Genomic DNA, 14,580 nt, shown 5'->3' on the forward strand with positions numbered 1-14,580 from the left:
ACAAGCGAGCTGCCCTTGGCCAGACAGGAGTCAGACATTCTCAGAGGCTGTGTGAAGATTTATGGAGTGTGCTCAATGCATGATGTCATCATCCTCCTGCAATCAAGTGACTATTAGGAATTCCACCGCATTGCCATGACAGAACATTCTCACAGAGGGCATTCGTGCCTCCGTAAGCCAGGCTGGAATCAAATGTTCTGGAATCAAATGTGATTTGAGGAACTATGGTGTCACTTCACTGCAAGTCGTCATTATCCTCCACAAATCTAGCAGCTGTGAGGGCCTCCCGATTCCGCTTGCCTTGCCTAGCCGGTGTGAGGGCCTCATCCCGGCATCATTGCCTCTGAGGAGCTCCTCAGCCTCATCCCCGTTGGTGTCGTCCTCATCGGAGGGAACATGCAACCCCTCGATCTCCTCAGCCAGCTCATCGCCCCATTGGAGTGCCAGGTTGTAAAGGGCGCAGCAGACCATGACAATGTTTGACACCCTCAGCGGACCTTGTACAGGACTCCACCAGACTGCATCTTCAGCATTCCAATGGTCTGCTCCACTAAGTTGTGAGCTACAGCATGAGCCTCATTATAGTGTCCATGTGCTGCAGTCTGTGGCCGCCACATGGGTGTCATCAGCCACAGCCTCTGCACGTAGCCCTTGTCCCTGAGGAGCCATCCCTGCAGCTTCTGTGGACCCAAGAAGACTTGAGGGATCTTTGACCAACTGAGGATGTAGGTGTCATGCGCACTCCCTGGAAACCCGTGCGCACACCTGCAAGATACGTTGCTGGTGGTCGCACACCAGCTGCACATTCAGTGAATGGAAGCCCTTGCGGTTGATGTAATCCACTGTGTGTCGTGACGGAGATCTGGTACCACGTGCATGCAGTCGATCGCGCCCTGCACCTGTGGGAAACCCGAGACCTGGGTGAATCCAAACACTCTTGCTTCCTGGCTGTCCTGGTCCCGGGTGAAATGCACAAAGTTGTGTGCCCTCATGAAGATGGCATCCATACCTCATGGATGCACTTGTGGGTGGAGGCTTGAGAGATCCTACAGAGGTCACCTGTGGAGCCCTGAAAGGAGCCACTGACATAGAAATTGAGCAACATGATCACTCTCTCAGCCACTGGCAGTGGATGTTCTCCATTTCTCTGTGGTGCCAAACCCTGCAGTAAGTGGCAGATGTGAGCGACCAGTTCTGTAGATATTTGACACTGGTTCTCGGTCATATGCAAGAATGAAAGGTGGCGTCTTTAGACCCGGTGTCATTAGGCCTGCGGCGGCTCACTGTGGCTCTTGGGCGGCGTGTGCAGGAGCCCCAGCTGCCCCTTCTTTCTGAGGTTGCTGCTCCTGCCTCTGTGCAGCCAGGAGCCTCAGTTGCCCTCTCTTCTGTCTTCTTTGTGCTCTGTAGGCCAACGGGCATGCAGCTAGTTCACCAGGCTCCATGACCCTGATGTTGTACTCCTGCAAGATGTAAGAGAGAGATAAGCATGGGCGTACTAAGAACCTGTGCTGGTTAAGTGTGACGGCCCCATAACACTTCCTGGAGAGTGCTGGCCACCACGTGGATGGCCAGAGATTAGTGTGCTGCATGGCTGCCCTGTTAGCTTGAACCTTGGGGGAGACTGGTCCAAAACCACCCCCCCCCCACAACTTGCTTCAGTTGCAAGGTTGCACCTGCCCCCCAGCATCCCCCCCCCCGTTCACCTCATCTTCAGAAGTCACCTCAGAGGCAGGGTTGCACCCACCTCCCCTCACCCTCAAAAGTTGCCTTAGAGGGAAGGCGGCACTTAACCCCCCCCCCCCCACCGGTTCCCTGAAGCCTGCAAAGTAACAGGCGAGCTCTGCAGAACGTTGCTGTTCACTCACCTCCAGTTCACCCAAAGTGCAGGCCGCCAAGTGCCCTCTGTGCTGTTGTGAAACACGCTAGCGTGCTTTCCCACTGATGTGACGGGTGATCCAGTCGGGGTGCAAGATCCTGGTTGGATAGCCTGATAATGACATGCTGATATATTATAATGAGGCTCCCGATGATCGATGGCAGGAAACGCAGCCCGCCATTGGGCTGAGTGGACAATTGCGACCTGCTTTACTGCCATCATGAAACAAATCGTGCCATATTGTCCGCTCATGTCATCTATCATGCTTGCCACCAGCGGGCACAGAAAATTCCGTCCATTATCTTTGTTTCTGTCTCTATAGATGCTGCCAGACATGCTGAGCTTTTCCAACATTTTCTGTTTTTATACCGCTCATCCATCTTGCAGCCTCCCCTCTCATCCATACAAGCTGCAAGAACCTCAAACCTGTTGGACAATTGCAAGAACTGATCTCTTCCGCCTTCTACATGCCTCACTCGCAGTCACACCCCCGTGCCCCTGAACACTGACAATATTAGAAGACCCTAACTTGAGGGGTGTGATTTCCTTCTGGAACAAAGTGCCCAGGTAACTTTCCCCCTCCCTGATGCACTGCAGTGTCTGAAGCTCATTAACTCTGAGCCAAAGATCCTCAAGCAGACAGTTACTGGAGATGTGTTTGCTGTGGATCATACTGGCGTCCACGAGCCCCACATAATGCAGACACAACGCACCTCCAGCCCTGCTATCCTTCTTATGTGTTAATGATTATTTTCCTTAATTAATTTATAAATAATAAACACTACTGTTAATAAACTTTATTATTGCTAGTAAACCTTACTTTTACTAGTAAAACATTACAATTACTCATTAATTACCCGAGTTTCATACGAGTTAGGAGCAGGAGTTAGCCATTGGGTCCCTTGATCTGCTCCGCCGTTCAGTAAGATCATGGCTGATCTGATTGAAATCTCAACCCCACATTCCTGCCTACTCTGATAACCTTTCACCCCCTTGTAAGTCAAGAATCGATCTAGCTCTACCTTAAAAATATTTAAATATTAAAAATTAAAATATTAAATAAGACTCTACTTCCACTGTCTTTTGAGGAAGAGTTCCAAAGGCTCGGGACCCTCAGAAAAAATTTCTCCTCATCTTTGTCTTAAATGAGCGACCCCCTATTTTTAAACAGTGAGCCCTAGTTCTAGATTTCCCACCAGAGGAAACATCCTCCTCCACATCCACCCTGTCAAGACCCCTCAGGATCTTAAACATTTCAATCAAGTTGCCCCTTACTCTTCTAAATTCCAGTGGATACAAGCTTATAAATGATAATTGAGAAAAATACCCACCAACCAATCATTTATCTGTTTCACTGTGATGTTGCACTATATTTTCTCAGAACACAGTCAGCCCACAGACTGGCCTAGTTCTCTTAAGGTGAAGGCTCCGCCGCACACGCTCAAGCTGAAGCCTCCACCAGTCTCATGCTGTTTTTGAAGGAAAGAAGTTTTGCCTGAATACAAGGTTCAATCAGCAAGATATTTTAAATATTTTAACTAGTTAACAATTTTGTTTGAGCCATGGTAAACGATTACTGATGAATAAGAGAAACAGCCTGAAGCAATGACATAAGTTTTGTATGTATGTGCCCACTTGTTTATTCATTGTTAACGGTGACAGAGGTCTGAGAAAGTTTGATTCTCAGGGCGAGTAATTTTTTTTTTCTTTTCATTCCCTGCAGCTCAAATCTCCAAAAAGACCAGGTAGTTATGCTTTTTATAACCATTTCCCACATGGTTCAGAAACTGTTCTTCCTAAAATAATTCTTCCAGGAGAAAACAAGGGATTGTGAAACAGAATTGTTTTTGTTGATGCAGTCAACACCTTAACCATTTACATGTTTTATTTTGGCAGCGTCTCCATCTTCTCCTGAGCACCTTCCCAGCACCCCTGCTGAGTCACCAGCACAGAGATATGAAGCACGAATAGAAGATGGAAAGTTGTATTATGATAAGAGATGGTGAGTTCACCACTTACTGCTGTGGCTATAATTCAGTATAAGAATTGGTCACTTGATTAACAGACACCATTCTTGACATTTTACAGCTTTAAACTTATCGTGATAAAGGTAAATAGGGTGGTCAACAGGACTTTAAACTAGAAAATGGGGGGGAAGGGAAGGGTAAAACTCCAAGAAGTATAACTAATGGGAAACAAAGCAGCAGGTTAGTGTGTGGGGGGGTGGATTCAACTTCATGGAAAATTATGAAAAAACTGAAAAGAAAGGATACCCCAGGAGAGGCTATTAAATTCTTCAGAACACAAAATAGGACAAAGTGTTTGGAAAGGGCTAGGAATCTTCACTTCAAGCACATCAGATAAAGGGACGACAATGAGAAAGGGGACAGGAAATACAGGACTGAAGGTGTTGTATCTGTACGCACGCAGTATACAAAATAAGGTAAATGAGCTTGTGGCACAGATTGAAATTGACAGATATGATGTGGTGGGCATCATGGAGACATGTCTGCAAGGGGATCAGGACTGGGAGCTAAATATCCAAGGATATACATCCTATCAAAAAGATAGGCAGGTTGGTAGAGGGGGTGGGGTTGCTTTGATAGTAAGAAATGAAATTAAATCAATAGCAAGAAACGATGTAGGGTCAGATGATGTAGAATCTGTGTGGGTAGAGTTGAGGAATCGCAAAGGTAAAAAAACCATAATGGGAGCTATGTACAGGCCTCCGAACAGAAGTCAGAATGTGGGGCACGAGATACACCAGGAGATAGAAAAGGCGTGTAAGAAAGGCAAGGTTACAGTGATCATGGGGGGTTTCAATATGCAGGTAGACTGGGAAAATCAGATTGGTAGTGGATCCCAAGCTAAGGAAACTGTTGAATGAGATGGCTTTTTGGAGCAGCTTGTGGTGGAGTCCACTAGGGAACAGGCAATTCTATATTTAGTGATGTGTAATGAGCAGATTTGATAAGGGAGCTTAAGGTGAAGGAACCCTTAGGAGGAAGTGACCATAATATGATAGAATTTACCCTGCAATTTTTGAGAGGAAAAAGCTGGAATCAGATGTAATGGTATTACAGTCAAATAAAGGCAACTACAGAGGCATGAGGGAGTTGCTGGCCAGAATTGACTGGGAGATGAGCCTAGCTGGAAAGACAGTGGAACAGCAATGGCAGGAGTTTCTGGGAGTAATTTGGGAGACAGCAAAAATTCATCCCTAGGAAGAATAAGCATACTAAAGGGAGGACGAGGCAACCATGGCTGACAAGGGAAGTCAGGGACAGCATAAAAGCTAAAGAGAAAGCATACAAACCAGGGGATTGGGAAGCCTACAAAGACCAACAGAGGACAACTAAAAAAGAAATAAGGAGGGAGAAGATTAAATATGAGGGTAAACTAGCCAGTACTATAAAAGAAGATTGCAAGAGTTTTTTTAAATATAAAAAGGGTAAGAGAGAGGCAAAAGTGGACATTGGGCCCCTGGAAAATGACGCTGGAGAAGTAGTAGTGGGGAACAAAGAAATGGCAGTGGAACTGAATAGGTACTTTGTGTCAGTCTTCACGGTGTAAGACACGAGTACCATTCCCAAAGTTCAAGAGAATGGGGGGCAGAGGTGAGTATGGTGGCCATTACCAAGGAGAAGGTGCTAGGAAAACTGAAAGGTCTGAAGGTGGATCAATCACCTGGATCAGATGGATTACACTCCAGAGTTTTAAAGGAGATAGCTGAAGAGATAGTGGAGCTGTTAGTGGTGATCTTTCAGGAATCACTGGAGTCAGGGAGGGTCCCAGAGGACTGGAAAATCGCTATTGTAACCCCCCTGTTTAAGAAGGGAGTGAGGCAAAAGACGGGAAATTACAGGCCGATTAGCCTGATCTCGGTCGTTGGTAAGATTTTAGAGTCCATTATTAAGGATGAGATTTCAGAATACTTGGAAGTGCATGGTAAAATCGGGCAAAGTCAGCATGGTTTCTTCAAGGGGAGGTCATGCCTGACAAATCTGTTAGAATTCTTTGAGGAGATAACGAGTAGGTTAGACAAAGGAGGGCCAATGGATGTTATCTACTTGGACTTCCAGAAGGCCTTTGACAAGGTGCAGCACAGGAGGCTGCTCAGTAAGATAAGAGCCCATGGTGTTAGAGGCAAGGTACTAGCATGGATAGAAGATTGGCTGTCTGGCAGGAGGCAGAGAGTGGGGATAAGGGGGTCCTTCTCAGGATGGCAGCCAGTGACTAGTGGAGTTCTGCAGAGGTCAGTGTTGGGACCACAACTTTTCATTTTATACATTAATGATCTAGGTGAAGGAACTGAGGGCATGCTGGCTTTGCAGATGATACAAAGATAGGTGGAGGGACAGGTAATATTGAGGAGGCGGGGAGGCTGGAGAGAATTTGAATAGGTTAGGAGAATGGGCAAAGAAGTGGCAGATGGAATACAACATGGGGAAGTGTGAGGTCATGCACTTTGGTAGGAAGAATAGAGGCATAGACTATTTTCTAAATGGGGAGAGAATTCAGAAGTCTGGAGTGCAACGGGACTTGGGAGTCCTAGTCCAGGATTCTCTTAAGGTTAACTTGCAGGTTGAGTCGGTAGTTAGGAAGGCAAATGCAATGTTGGCATTTATTTCGAGAGGACTCAAATATAAAAGCAGGGACGTGCTGCTGAGGCTTTATAATGCTCTGGTCAGACCACATTTAGAATATTGTGAGCAATTTTGGGCCCTGTATCACAGGAAGGATGTGCTGGCCCTGGAAAGGGTCCAGAGGAGGTTCACGAGAATGATCCCAGGAATGAAAGGCTTAACATACGAGGAACGTTTGAGGACTCTGAGTCTATACTCGATGGAGTTTAGAAGGACGAGGGGGGATCTAATGGAAACCTACAGAATACTGAAAGGCCTGGATAGAGTGGACGTGGGGAAGATGTTTCCATTAGTAGGAGAGACTAGGACCCGAGGGCACAGCCTCAGAGTAAAGGGAAGACCTTTTAGAACAGAGATGAGGAGAAACTTCTTTAGCCAGAGAGTGGTGAATCTGTGGAGTTCATTGCCACAGAAGGCTGTAGAGGCCAAGTCATTGAGTGTATTTAAGACCGAGATAGATAGGTTCTTGATTGGTAAGGGGATCATAGGTTATGGGGAGAAGGTGGGAGAATGGGGTTGAGAAACTTATCAGCCATGATTGAATGGCGGAGCAGACTCGATGGGCCGAATGGCTTAATTTCTGCTCCTCTGTCTTCTGGTCTTATGGTGATATAAACTTGGGGTACTTTGTTCATTGATTCTTGAATTTGCCAAAGAAATGACCAGATATTCTGAATTCTCATTGTTTGTCCCACTACTGGATTGTAATGACCTATATTTTAAAAATTTTGAAAGATCATACCTATATACCATTGTGTGTTAATTCCTATAAAAACTTACCTTGTTTCTTTAAATTATATGATGTTTTTGGATCATTTTAATTAAAAAAAAATCTGCTACTTTCTGCATGTAAACTAAAAGGCCACTAGATGGTGGTATAAATCTATTATTTCGAAATTTTCATCTTATCATATTTAGCTGCTGTCCATAGTTAAAATTCATTGAAACAATCACCTGGGTTAAAATTTTCCGATTGGCGGGCCCAGGGAACGGACCGCTGACCGCGATCTGCCCCCGATCGTGATTTCATGCTGGCTGGCCAGCTAACGGCCAGTCAGTGTGAACCGCGTGCTGAAAGGCTCAGTGCTGCTGGGGTGGGGGCAGGTGGAGGGCAAGCACTGATGTCAGCAATGAAAGCTCCCTGAAGGCAGAGAGCTGCCTCAGGAAGCTGAAGAATGAAGACTGGAAACTGCAGAAAAAATTGTCCACACATCAGATTTACTTACATGAAAATATAGATGATAAATTCTGCCCAAAGATTTTTATTTTTAAAAAAATTAATAGCTGAAACTTCATCCTACCCTTGGATGAGGCTTCATCAAAAAGGCAAAGTCTGCCTGGTAGATTCGTCTGCCTGCCAACCGTAACGTTGGACCAGCAGCGAGAAATCGCTGTCAGTTGCTAATTTAACGGCCTTAATAGGCTTCCTAATTGTCACCGGGCAGGTGCGTGTGAGAGTCGATAGTGTAACCGAAATATCGCCATGATGTCGGGATGCTCGCCCGACATCATCACAACACGTGCCCGCACACCGAGTGGAAAGTTGTACCCCTGATTACCCTTGTTGTTTTCTCTAGGAATGTTGATGACATGCGCAGTATTCATGCTTCAGTGATCAAATGTTTAAATTGTCTGGTCCAGTCTCTTGTGAAAGTTTAAAAAAAATTTATGGGAAATTATAAAAACATCAACAACAAAATAATTTGTTTTTAAGGGTGAGATTCATGACATTCAAGCATTAAATGTGAAAACTAACATTTCAACACATGTACTCCTTTAATGGGGTTGAAATAGCTAAGGATAGTTGCAAGTTTAATAACCTTAGACGAGACACTCAACATATCCAACTAATGGAAAGCTGTGTTCAAGAAAACTCATCAAACATTGAACTATTTAATTGGTTCACTAAACAGGAAGTTGTCCTCGAGATTTGTAAATGGTGTAGAGAGAAGACACAAACTATTTTACCACAGCCCCTCCATAAATAAAAAAAGTTTTCTGTTCCATCTGCCATAATTCTTTTTCCAGATAGAACATTAGTATACCGTGTGCTATCCTACTGCATTCTCTTCTTTCCCAAAAATAAATATATGCTTGGACTTATGGTACCTTTTTAAACAAGTGTTCAAGGTTTATTTACCCAAATTCATTATGAATGGATATCACTGTCTATTTTACGTTCTCCTTAAGCATTTTAATTATTTGCTGCAAATTTAGCATCCTACTGCATTGTCCTTATGGGCCGTGACTGCCTAACTTCAGTGAAATAGTGATGGGAGGCTTAGTTTGAGGATTGAACAACACTGATTCTCTTCCTAAATTGCTACTCTTAAAATTAACTTGTTCCGGCTGACTGATGCACTTCCATAAATGGCTGATTGCATAATTTTCAAATGGCAGTGCTGGGACTTGGGGACTATCAGAAGTTAGTTTGTTAGCATTGTAGATGATGGGCTATTTCAGAGTGAAACATTTCCCAAAAGTTCCCCTTACTGGTGAAGGGAACCATAATGCTTGTCAGGCAAATTCCTCAATTAATTTGGATGCTGACCAACCTATGAAGCCCTGACCTGTGCAAACATCCTCTTGATATAATACAAACTAAAAACTTTAAATGTTCAAAATAATACTGTTGGGAATAGCTTATTTAGTGAGCAGGTACAATAAACAGATACACTGAGGCATCCTTCCACACATGCAGCTGTTTGGAAACCTTTTGTTCTGGATCTCACTTTATCTTGCTCATTCCTTCAAGTAGTAACTCTACTCCTTTACCAGTTGGGGGCAGCAAATGACTTTTCCTTTCTTAATCTGTATTCCTCAATTTCTTGTTATTGAATCAAATGAGTTCTTTTAAGATTCAAGCTTGCTTTTCCATAAGATGGTAATTTTCATAAATCGACCTTTAATAAAATGCACAGATGCTGATTTATTTTAACTTAGATTTCCATGTCAAAAACAACACATGAGGTAGCCCACTTATAGCAGATAGACCTTTTCCTGCCCATACATGTAAACCTTTCCCCTCAGAATAACTATCACTATCTTTGTTCACCAAACTTGCTTCTGTCTGCAATTCTGCTCGTGGGATTCTGACTTTCTGTCTGTACCTGGTTTGGAACCCTTAACCAGCTTCCTTATGTTGTGGTTGGATATCTAAATCACTCTTCTATGATGATGTTTTACTCCCCACCCTGTGCAGCATTGTGACCTTCTTTGTCGGGTCTTCTCATCTTTTCTTCATTACTCTTAAGCAATAAATGTGAAAACTAACCTTTCAATACACGTACTCCATTAATGGGGTTGAAATAGCTAAGGATAAAATTGCAAGGGATTTAATAGTCTTAGACGAGACGCTCAACATGTCCAACCAATGGAAAGCTTTATAAAAGAAAACTAATCAAATGTTGAACTATTTATCCAAAATAAAATTCAGAGAATAAAATACAATGAAAATAATATTACAGGTATAAAATTGCTCCTGTGGAGTAGCTTTAATACTGCAACTTTGTTTCAGTACCAGAGTGAGTGAACGGAATATTTGATAAGATGGCTGACCTAGGGAGATAGTGATTTTCTTGGCTATGGAAGCAATCCAAAGGTTAATTACTAATGTTCTGTAAGGTGAGGTAAAGTCTCATCTGTTGATGATTGGCAGTAAAACATAGGATCCGGAGTAGGCTGTTCAACCCCTCGAGCCTGTCCTTCCATTGCATTAGATCATGACTGATTTGTACCTCAATTCTATTTACCTGCCTTTGATCTGTATCCCCTGGTAATCTTAGCAAATAAAAATTTGTTGTTCTCAGTCTTGAAAATTTCCATTGACCCTGTACCCACAGCCTTTTGAGAGAGAGAGAATACGCATCTGCATTACTCTGTGAATGGTACTTCCTTAGTTCACTCCAGAATGGTCTTGTTCTCATTTTAAGATTGTTACCGCCACAGGAAACAGCCTCTCAATATCTGTTCTATTGTATCTTTTTAAACAGCTCATTTTCTCATCCCATAATTGTCTAAACTTGGAGGAATGCACTACAAATTTATGTAACAGTTTAACCTTTTAAATTCTAATGTAATTCTGGTATCTGTTTCTGAGGTGCAGCACCCAGAACTGAATGTAATACTCCAGATGAGGAGGTCTGACCAAGGCTTTGTACAACTGAAGCATCTCTTTCATATTAATTTCCTCCAAAACCCTTATCAGACTGCACGGCGACAGCTTAAGTAACCGTGTTAATTCATTCCGGATTTGTAAATGAGAGTCTTCAAATTAAACATTTCAAAATATTTCTTCAGCAGTGGCAAGGCTGTAAAGATTTGATTTGGGTTTGACTTCAAAAGTGTCCTGATTTTTAAATTACGGAAGTAATTTAGGGAAGAAAATCTGCCATCCTTACCTGGTCTGGCCTACATGCGACTCTAGACCCACAGCAATGTGGTTGACTCTTAAATGCCCGCTGAAATAGCCTAGCAAGCCACTCAGTTGTATCAATCCGCTAATAAGCCTAAAAGGAATGGAACTGGACAGACCACCTGGCATCGACCTAGGCACCTGAAATGACAATGGTAAACTCAGCCCTGTCGACCCTGCAAAGCCCTCCTTACTAATACCTGGGGCTGGTGCCAAAATTGAGAGAACTGTCTCAAGCAACAGCTTGATATTTCCCGTAAAGTATGTTCCATGAGTATGATTATCTCCCAGATAACACCATCACTATCCTTGGGTATGTCCTATCCCGGCAGGACAGGCCAGGCGGAGGTGGAGTCACAGTGGTATACAGTCTGGAGAGAGTTGCCCTGGGAGTCCTCAACATCGACTCCGGACCCCATGAAGCCTCATGGCATCAGGTCAAACATGAGCAAGGAAACGTCCTGCTGATTACCACATAACCCCCGCCGCCACCCCCCCCACCCGACGACCACCACCACCAGTTGATGAATCAGTGCTCCTCCATTTTGAACATCACTTGGAGGAAGCACTGAGGGTGGCAAGGGCCCAGAATGTACTCTGGGTGGAGGGGGGGGGCTTCAATGCCTATCATCAAAAGTGGCTCGGTAACGTCACTACAGATGAGCTGGCTGAGCCCTAAATGGCATTGCTGCTAGACTGGCTCTGCGGCAGGTGGTAAGGGAACCAACAAGAGGGAAAAACATACTTGACCCCATCCTCACCAACCTGCCTGCCGCGGATGCATCTGTCTATGACAGTGTCGGTAGGAGTGATCACTGCATAGTCCATGTGGAGATGAAGTCCCGCCTTCACATTTAGGATACTCTCCATCGTGTTGTGTGGCACTACCATCGTGCTAAATAGGATAGATTTCAAACAGATATAGCAACTCAAGACTGGGCATCCATGAGGCCTTGTGGGCCATCATCAGCAGCAGCAGTATCATACTCAACCACAATCTGTGACCTTGTGGCCCAGCATATGCCCCACTCTAAAATTACCACCAAACCAGAGGATCAACCCTGGTTCAATGAAGAGTGCAGGAGGGCGTGCCAGCAGCAGCACCAGGCATACCTAAAAATGAGATGTCAACCTAGTGAAGCTACAACACAGGACTAACTGCTGCCTATGCTGTTTGGCATGCAAATGATATACAGAGCTAAGTGATTCCACAATGGATCAGATCTAAACTCTGCAGCCCTGCCACATCCAGTTGTGAATAGTGGTAAACAATTAAACAACTTACTGGAGGAGGAGGCTTCACAAATATCCCCATCCTCAATGATGGGGGAGCCCAGCATATCAGTGGAAAAGATAAAGCTGAAGCATTCCCAACAATCTTCAGTCAGAAGTGTTGAGTGGATGATACATCTCAATCTCCGCCAGAGGTCCCCAGCATCACAGATGCCAGTCTTCAGCCAATTTGATTCACTCCATGTGATATAACAGTTGAAGGCCCTGGATGCTGCAAAGGCTATGCGCCCTGACAATATTCATTATTCTAGCAATAGTACTAAAGACTTGTGCTTCAAAAATTGCTGCACCCCTAGCTAAGCTGTTCCAGTACAACTATGACACTGGCATCTACCTGGCAGTGTGCAAAATTGCCCAGATCTGTCCTGTACCCAAAAAGCAAGACAAACCCAACTTGGCCAATTACTGCCCCATCAGTCTACCCTCGATCATCAGTAAAGTGATGGAAGGGGTCATCAACAGTGCTATCAAGCGGCACTTGCTTAGCAATAACCTGCTCACTGAGGTTCAGTTTGGGTTTTGCCAGGGCCACTCAGCACCTGACCTCATTACAGTTTTAGTTTAAACATGGATAACTCACGAGGTGAGGTGCGATTGACTGCCCTTGACATCAAAAGGCAGCATTTGACCAAGTGTGGCATCAAGATTGCAAGGAGCCCGAGCAAAACTGAAGTTCATAGGAATAGGGGGGAAAACTCTCTGCTGGTTGAAGTCATACCTAGCTCAAAGGAAGATGGTTGTAGTTGTTGGAGGTCAATCATCTCAGATCCAGGACGTCACTGAAGGAGTTCCTCAGGGTAGTGCCTTCAGCATAACCATCTTCAGCTGCTTCATCAGAGATCTTATTTTTGTAAGGTCAGACGTGGAGATGTTCATTGATGATTGCACAATGTTCATCATTCACGACTCCTCAGATACTGAAGCAGTCCATGTCCAAATGCAGCAAGATCTAAACAATATCCAAGCTTGGGCTGACACGTGGTAAGTAACATTTTTTTATTCATCCACAGGATATAGGCTTCACAAACTGGGCCAGCATTTAATGCCCATCCCTAGTTTCCCTTGAGAAGGTGGTGTTGAGCTGCTTTCTTGAACCGCTGCAGTCCATGTGGTGTTGGTACACCCACAGTGCCGTTGGGAAGGGAGTTCCAGGATTTTGACCCAGCGACAGTGAAGGAACAGCGATATATTTCCAAGTCAGGATGGTGAGTGGCTTGGAGGGGAACTTCCAGGTGGTGGTGTTCCCATCTATCTGCTGCCCTTGTCCTTCTAGATAGCAGTGGCTGTGGAAGGTGCTGTCGAAGGAGCCTTGGTGAATTCCTGCAGTGCATCCTGTAGGTGGCACACACTGCTGCTACTGTGCGACTGTGATGGAGGGGATGAATGTTTGTGGATGTCGTGTCAATCAAGTGGGCTGCTTTGTCCTGGATGGTGTCAAGCCTCTTGAGTGTTGTGGGAGCTGCACTGATCCAGGCAAGTGGACAGTATTCCATCACACCTCCTGATTTGTGCCTTGTAGATGGTGGACAGGCTTTGGGAGTCAGGAGGTGAGCTACTCATTGCATGATTCCTAGCCTCTGACCTGCCCTTGTGGCCACAGTATTTATATGGCTAATCCAGTTCAGTTTCTGTTCAGTGGTAATGCCCAGAATGTTGTTACTGGGGGATTCAGTGGTGGTAATGCCTTTGAACATCAAGGGGCGATGGTTGGATCTTCTCTTGTTGGAGATGGTCATTGCCTAGCACTTGTGTGGCGCGAATGTTACTTGCCACTTGTCAGCCCAAGCCTAGATGTTGTCCAGGTCTTGCTGCATTTGGACATGGACTCCTTCAGTATCTGAGGATTTGCAAATGGTGCTGGTCATTGTGCTATCATCAACGAACATCCCCACTTCTGACCTTATGGAAGGAAGGTCATTGATGAAGCAGTTGAAGATGGTTCAGCCGAGGACACTACCCTGAGGAACTCCTGCAGTGATGTCCTGAAGTTGAGATGACTGACCTCCAACAACCACAACCATCTTCCTTTGTGCTAGGCATGACTCCAACCAGCGGAGAGTTTTCCTCCTGATTCCCATTGACTCCAGTTTTGCTAGGGCTCCTTGATGCCACACTCTATCAAATATTGCCTTGATGTCAAGGGCAGTCACTCTCATCTCACCTCAGGAGTTCAGCTCTTTTGCCCATGTTTGAACCAAAGCTGTGATGAGGTCAGTAGCTGAGTGGCCCTGGTGGAACTCAAACTGGGCGTCAGTGAGCAAGTTATTGCTAAGCAATTGCCGCTTAATTGCTTAATGACCACTTCCATTACTTTACTGATGATGGAGAGTAGACTGATGGGGTGGTAATTG

At 44.8% G+C, this 14,580-nt stretch overlaps 1 protein-coding gene across 1 annotated transcript in view; it reads left to right on the forward strand.

Moving 5' to 3' along the window:
• suds3 (SDS3 homolog, SIN3A corepressor complex component) overlaps positions 1 to 14,580 on the forward strand; it is an 80,523-nt gene that overhangs the window by 52,464 nt on the left and 13,479 nt on the right. The window contains exons 9-10 of the mRNA XM_041201888.1: positions 3,600 to 3,621; positions 3,773 to 3,878. Of these exons, the coding sequence (XP_041057822.1) occupies positions 3,600 to 3,621; positions 3,773 to 3,878 (128 nt within the window). The remainder of the gene's footprint in view (positions 1 to 3,599; positions 3,622 to 3,772; positions 3,879 to 14,580) is intronic.

This window comes from Carcharodon carcharias, chromosome 13 (genome assembly GCF_017639515.1).
Source record: "Carcharodon carcharias isolate sCarCar2 chromosome 13, sCarCar2.pri, whole genome shotgun sequence".
Lineage (NCBI taxonomy): Eukaryota > Metazoa > Chordata > Chondrichthyes > Lamniformes > Lamnidae > Carcharodon > Carcharodon carcharias.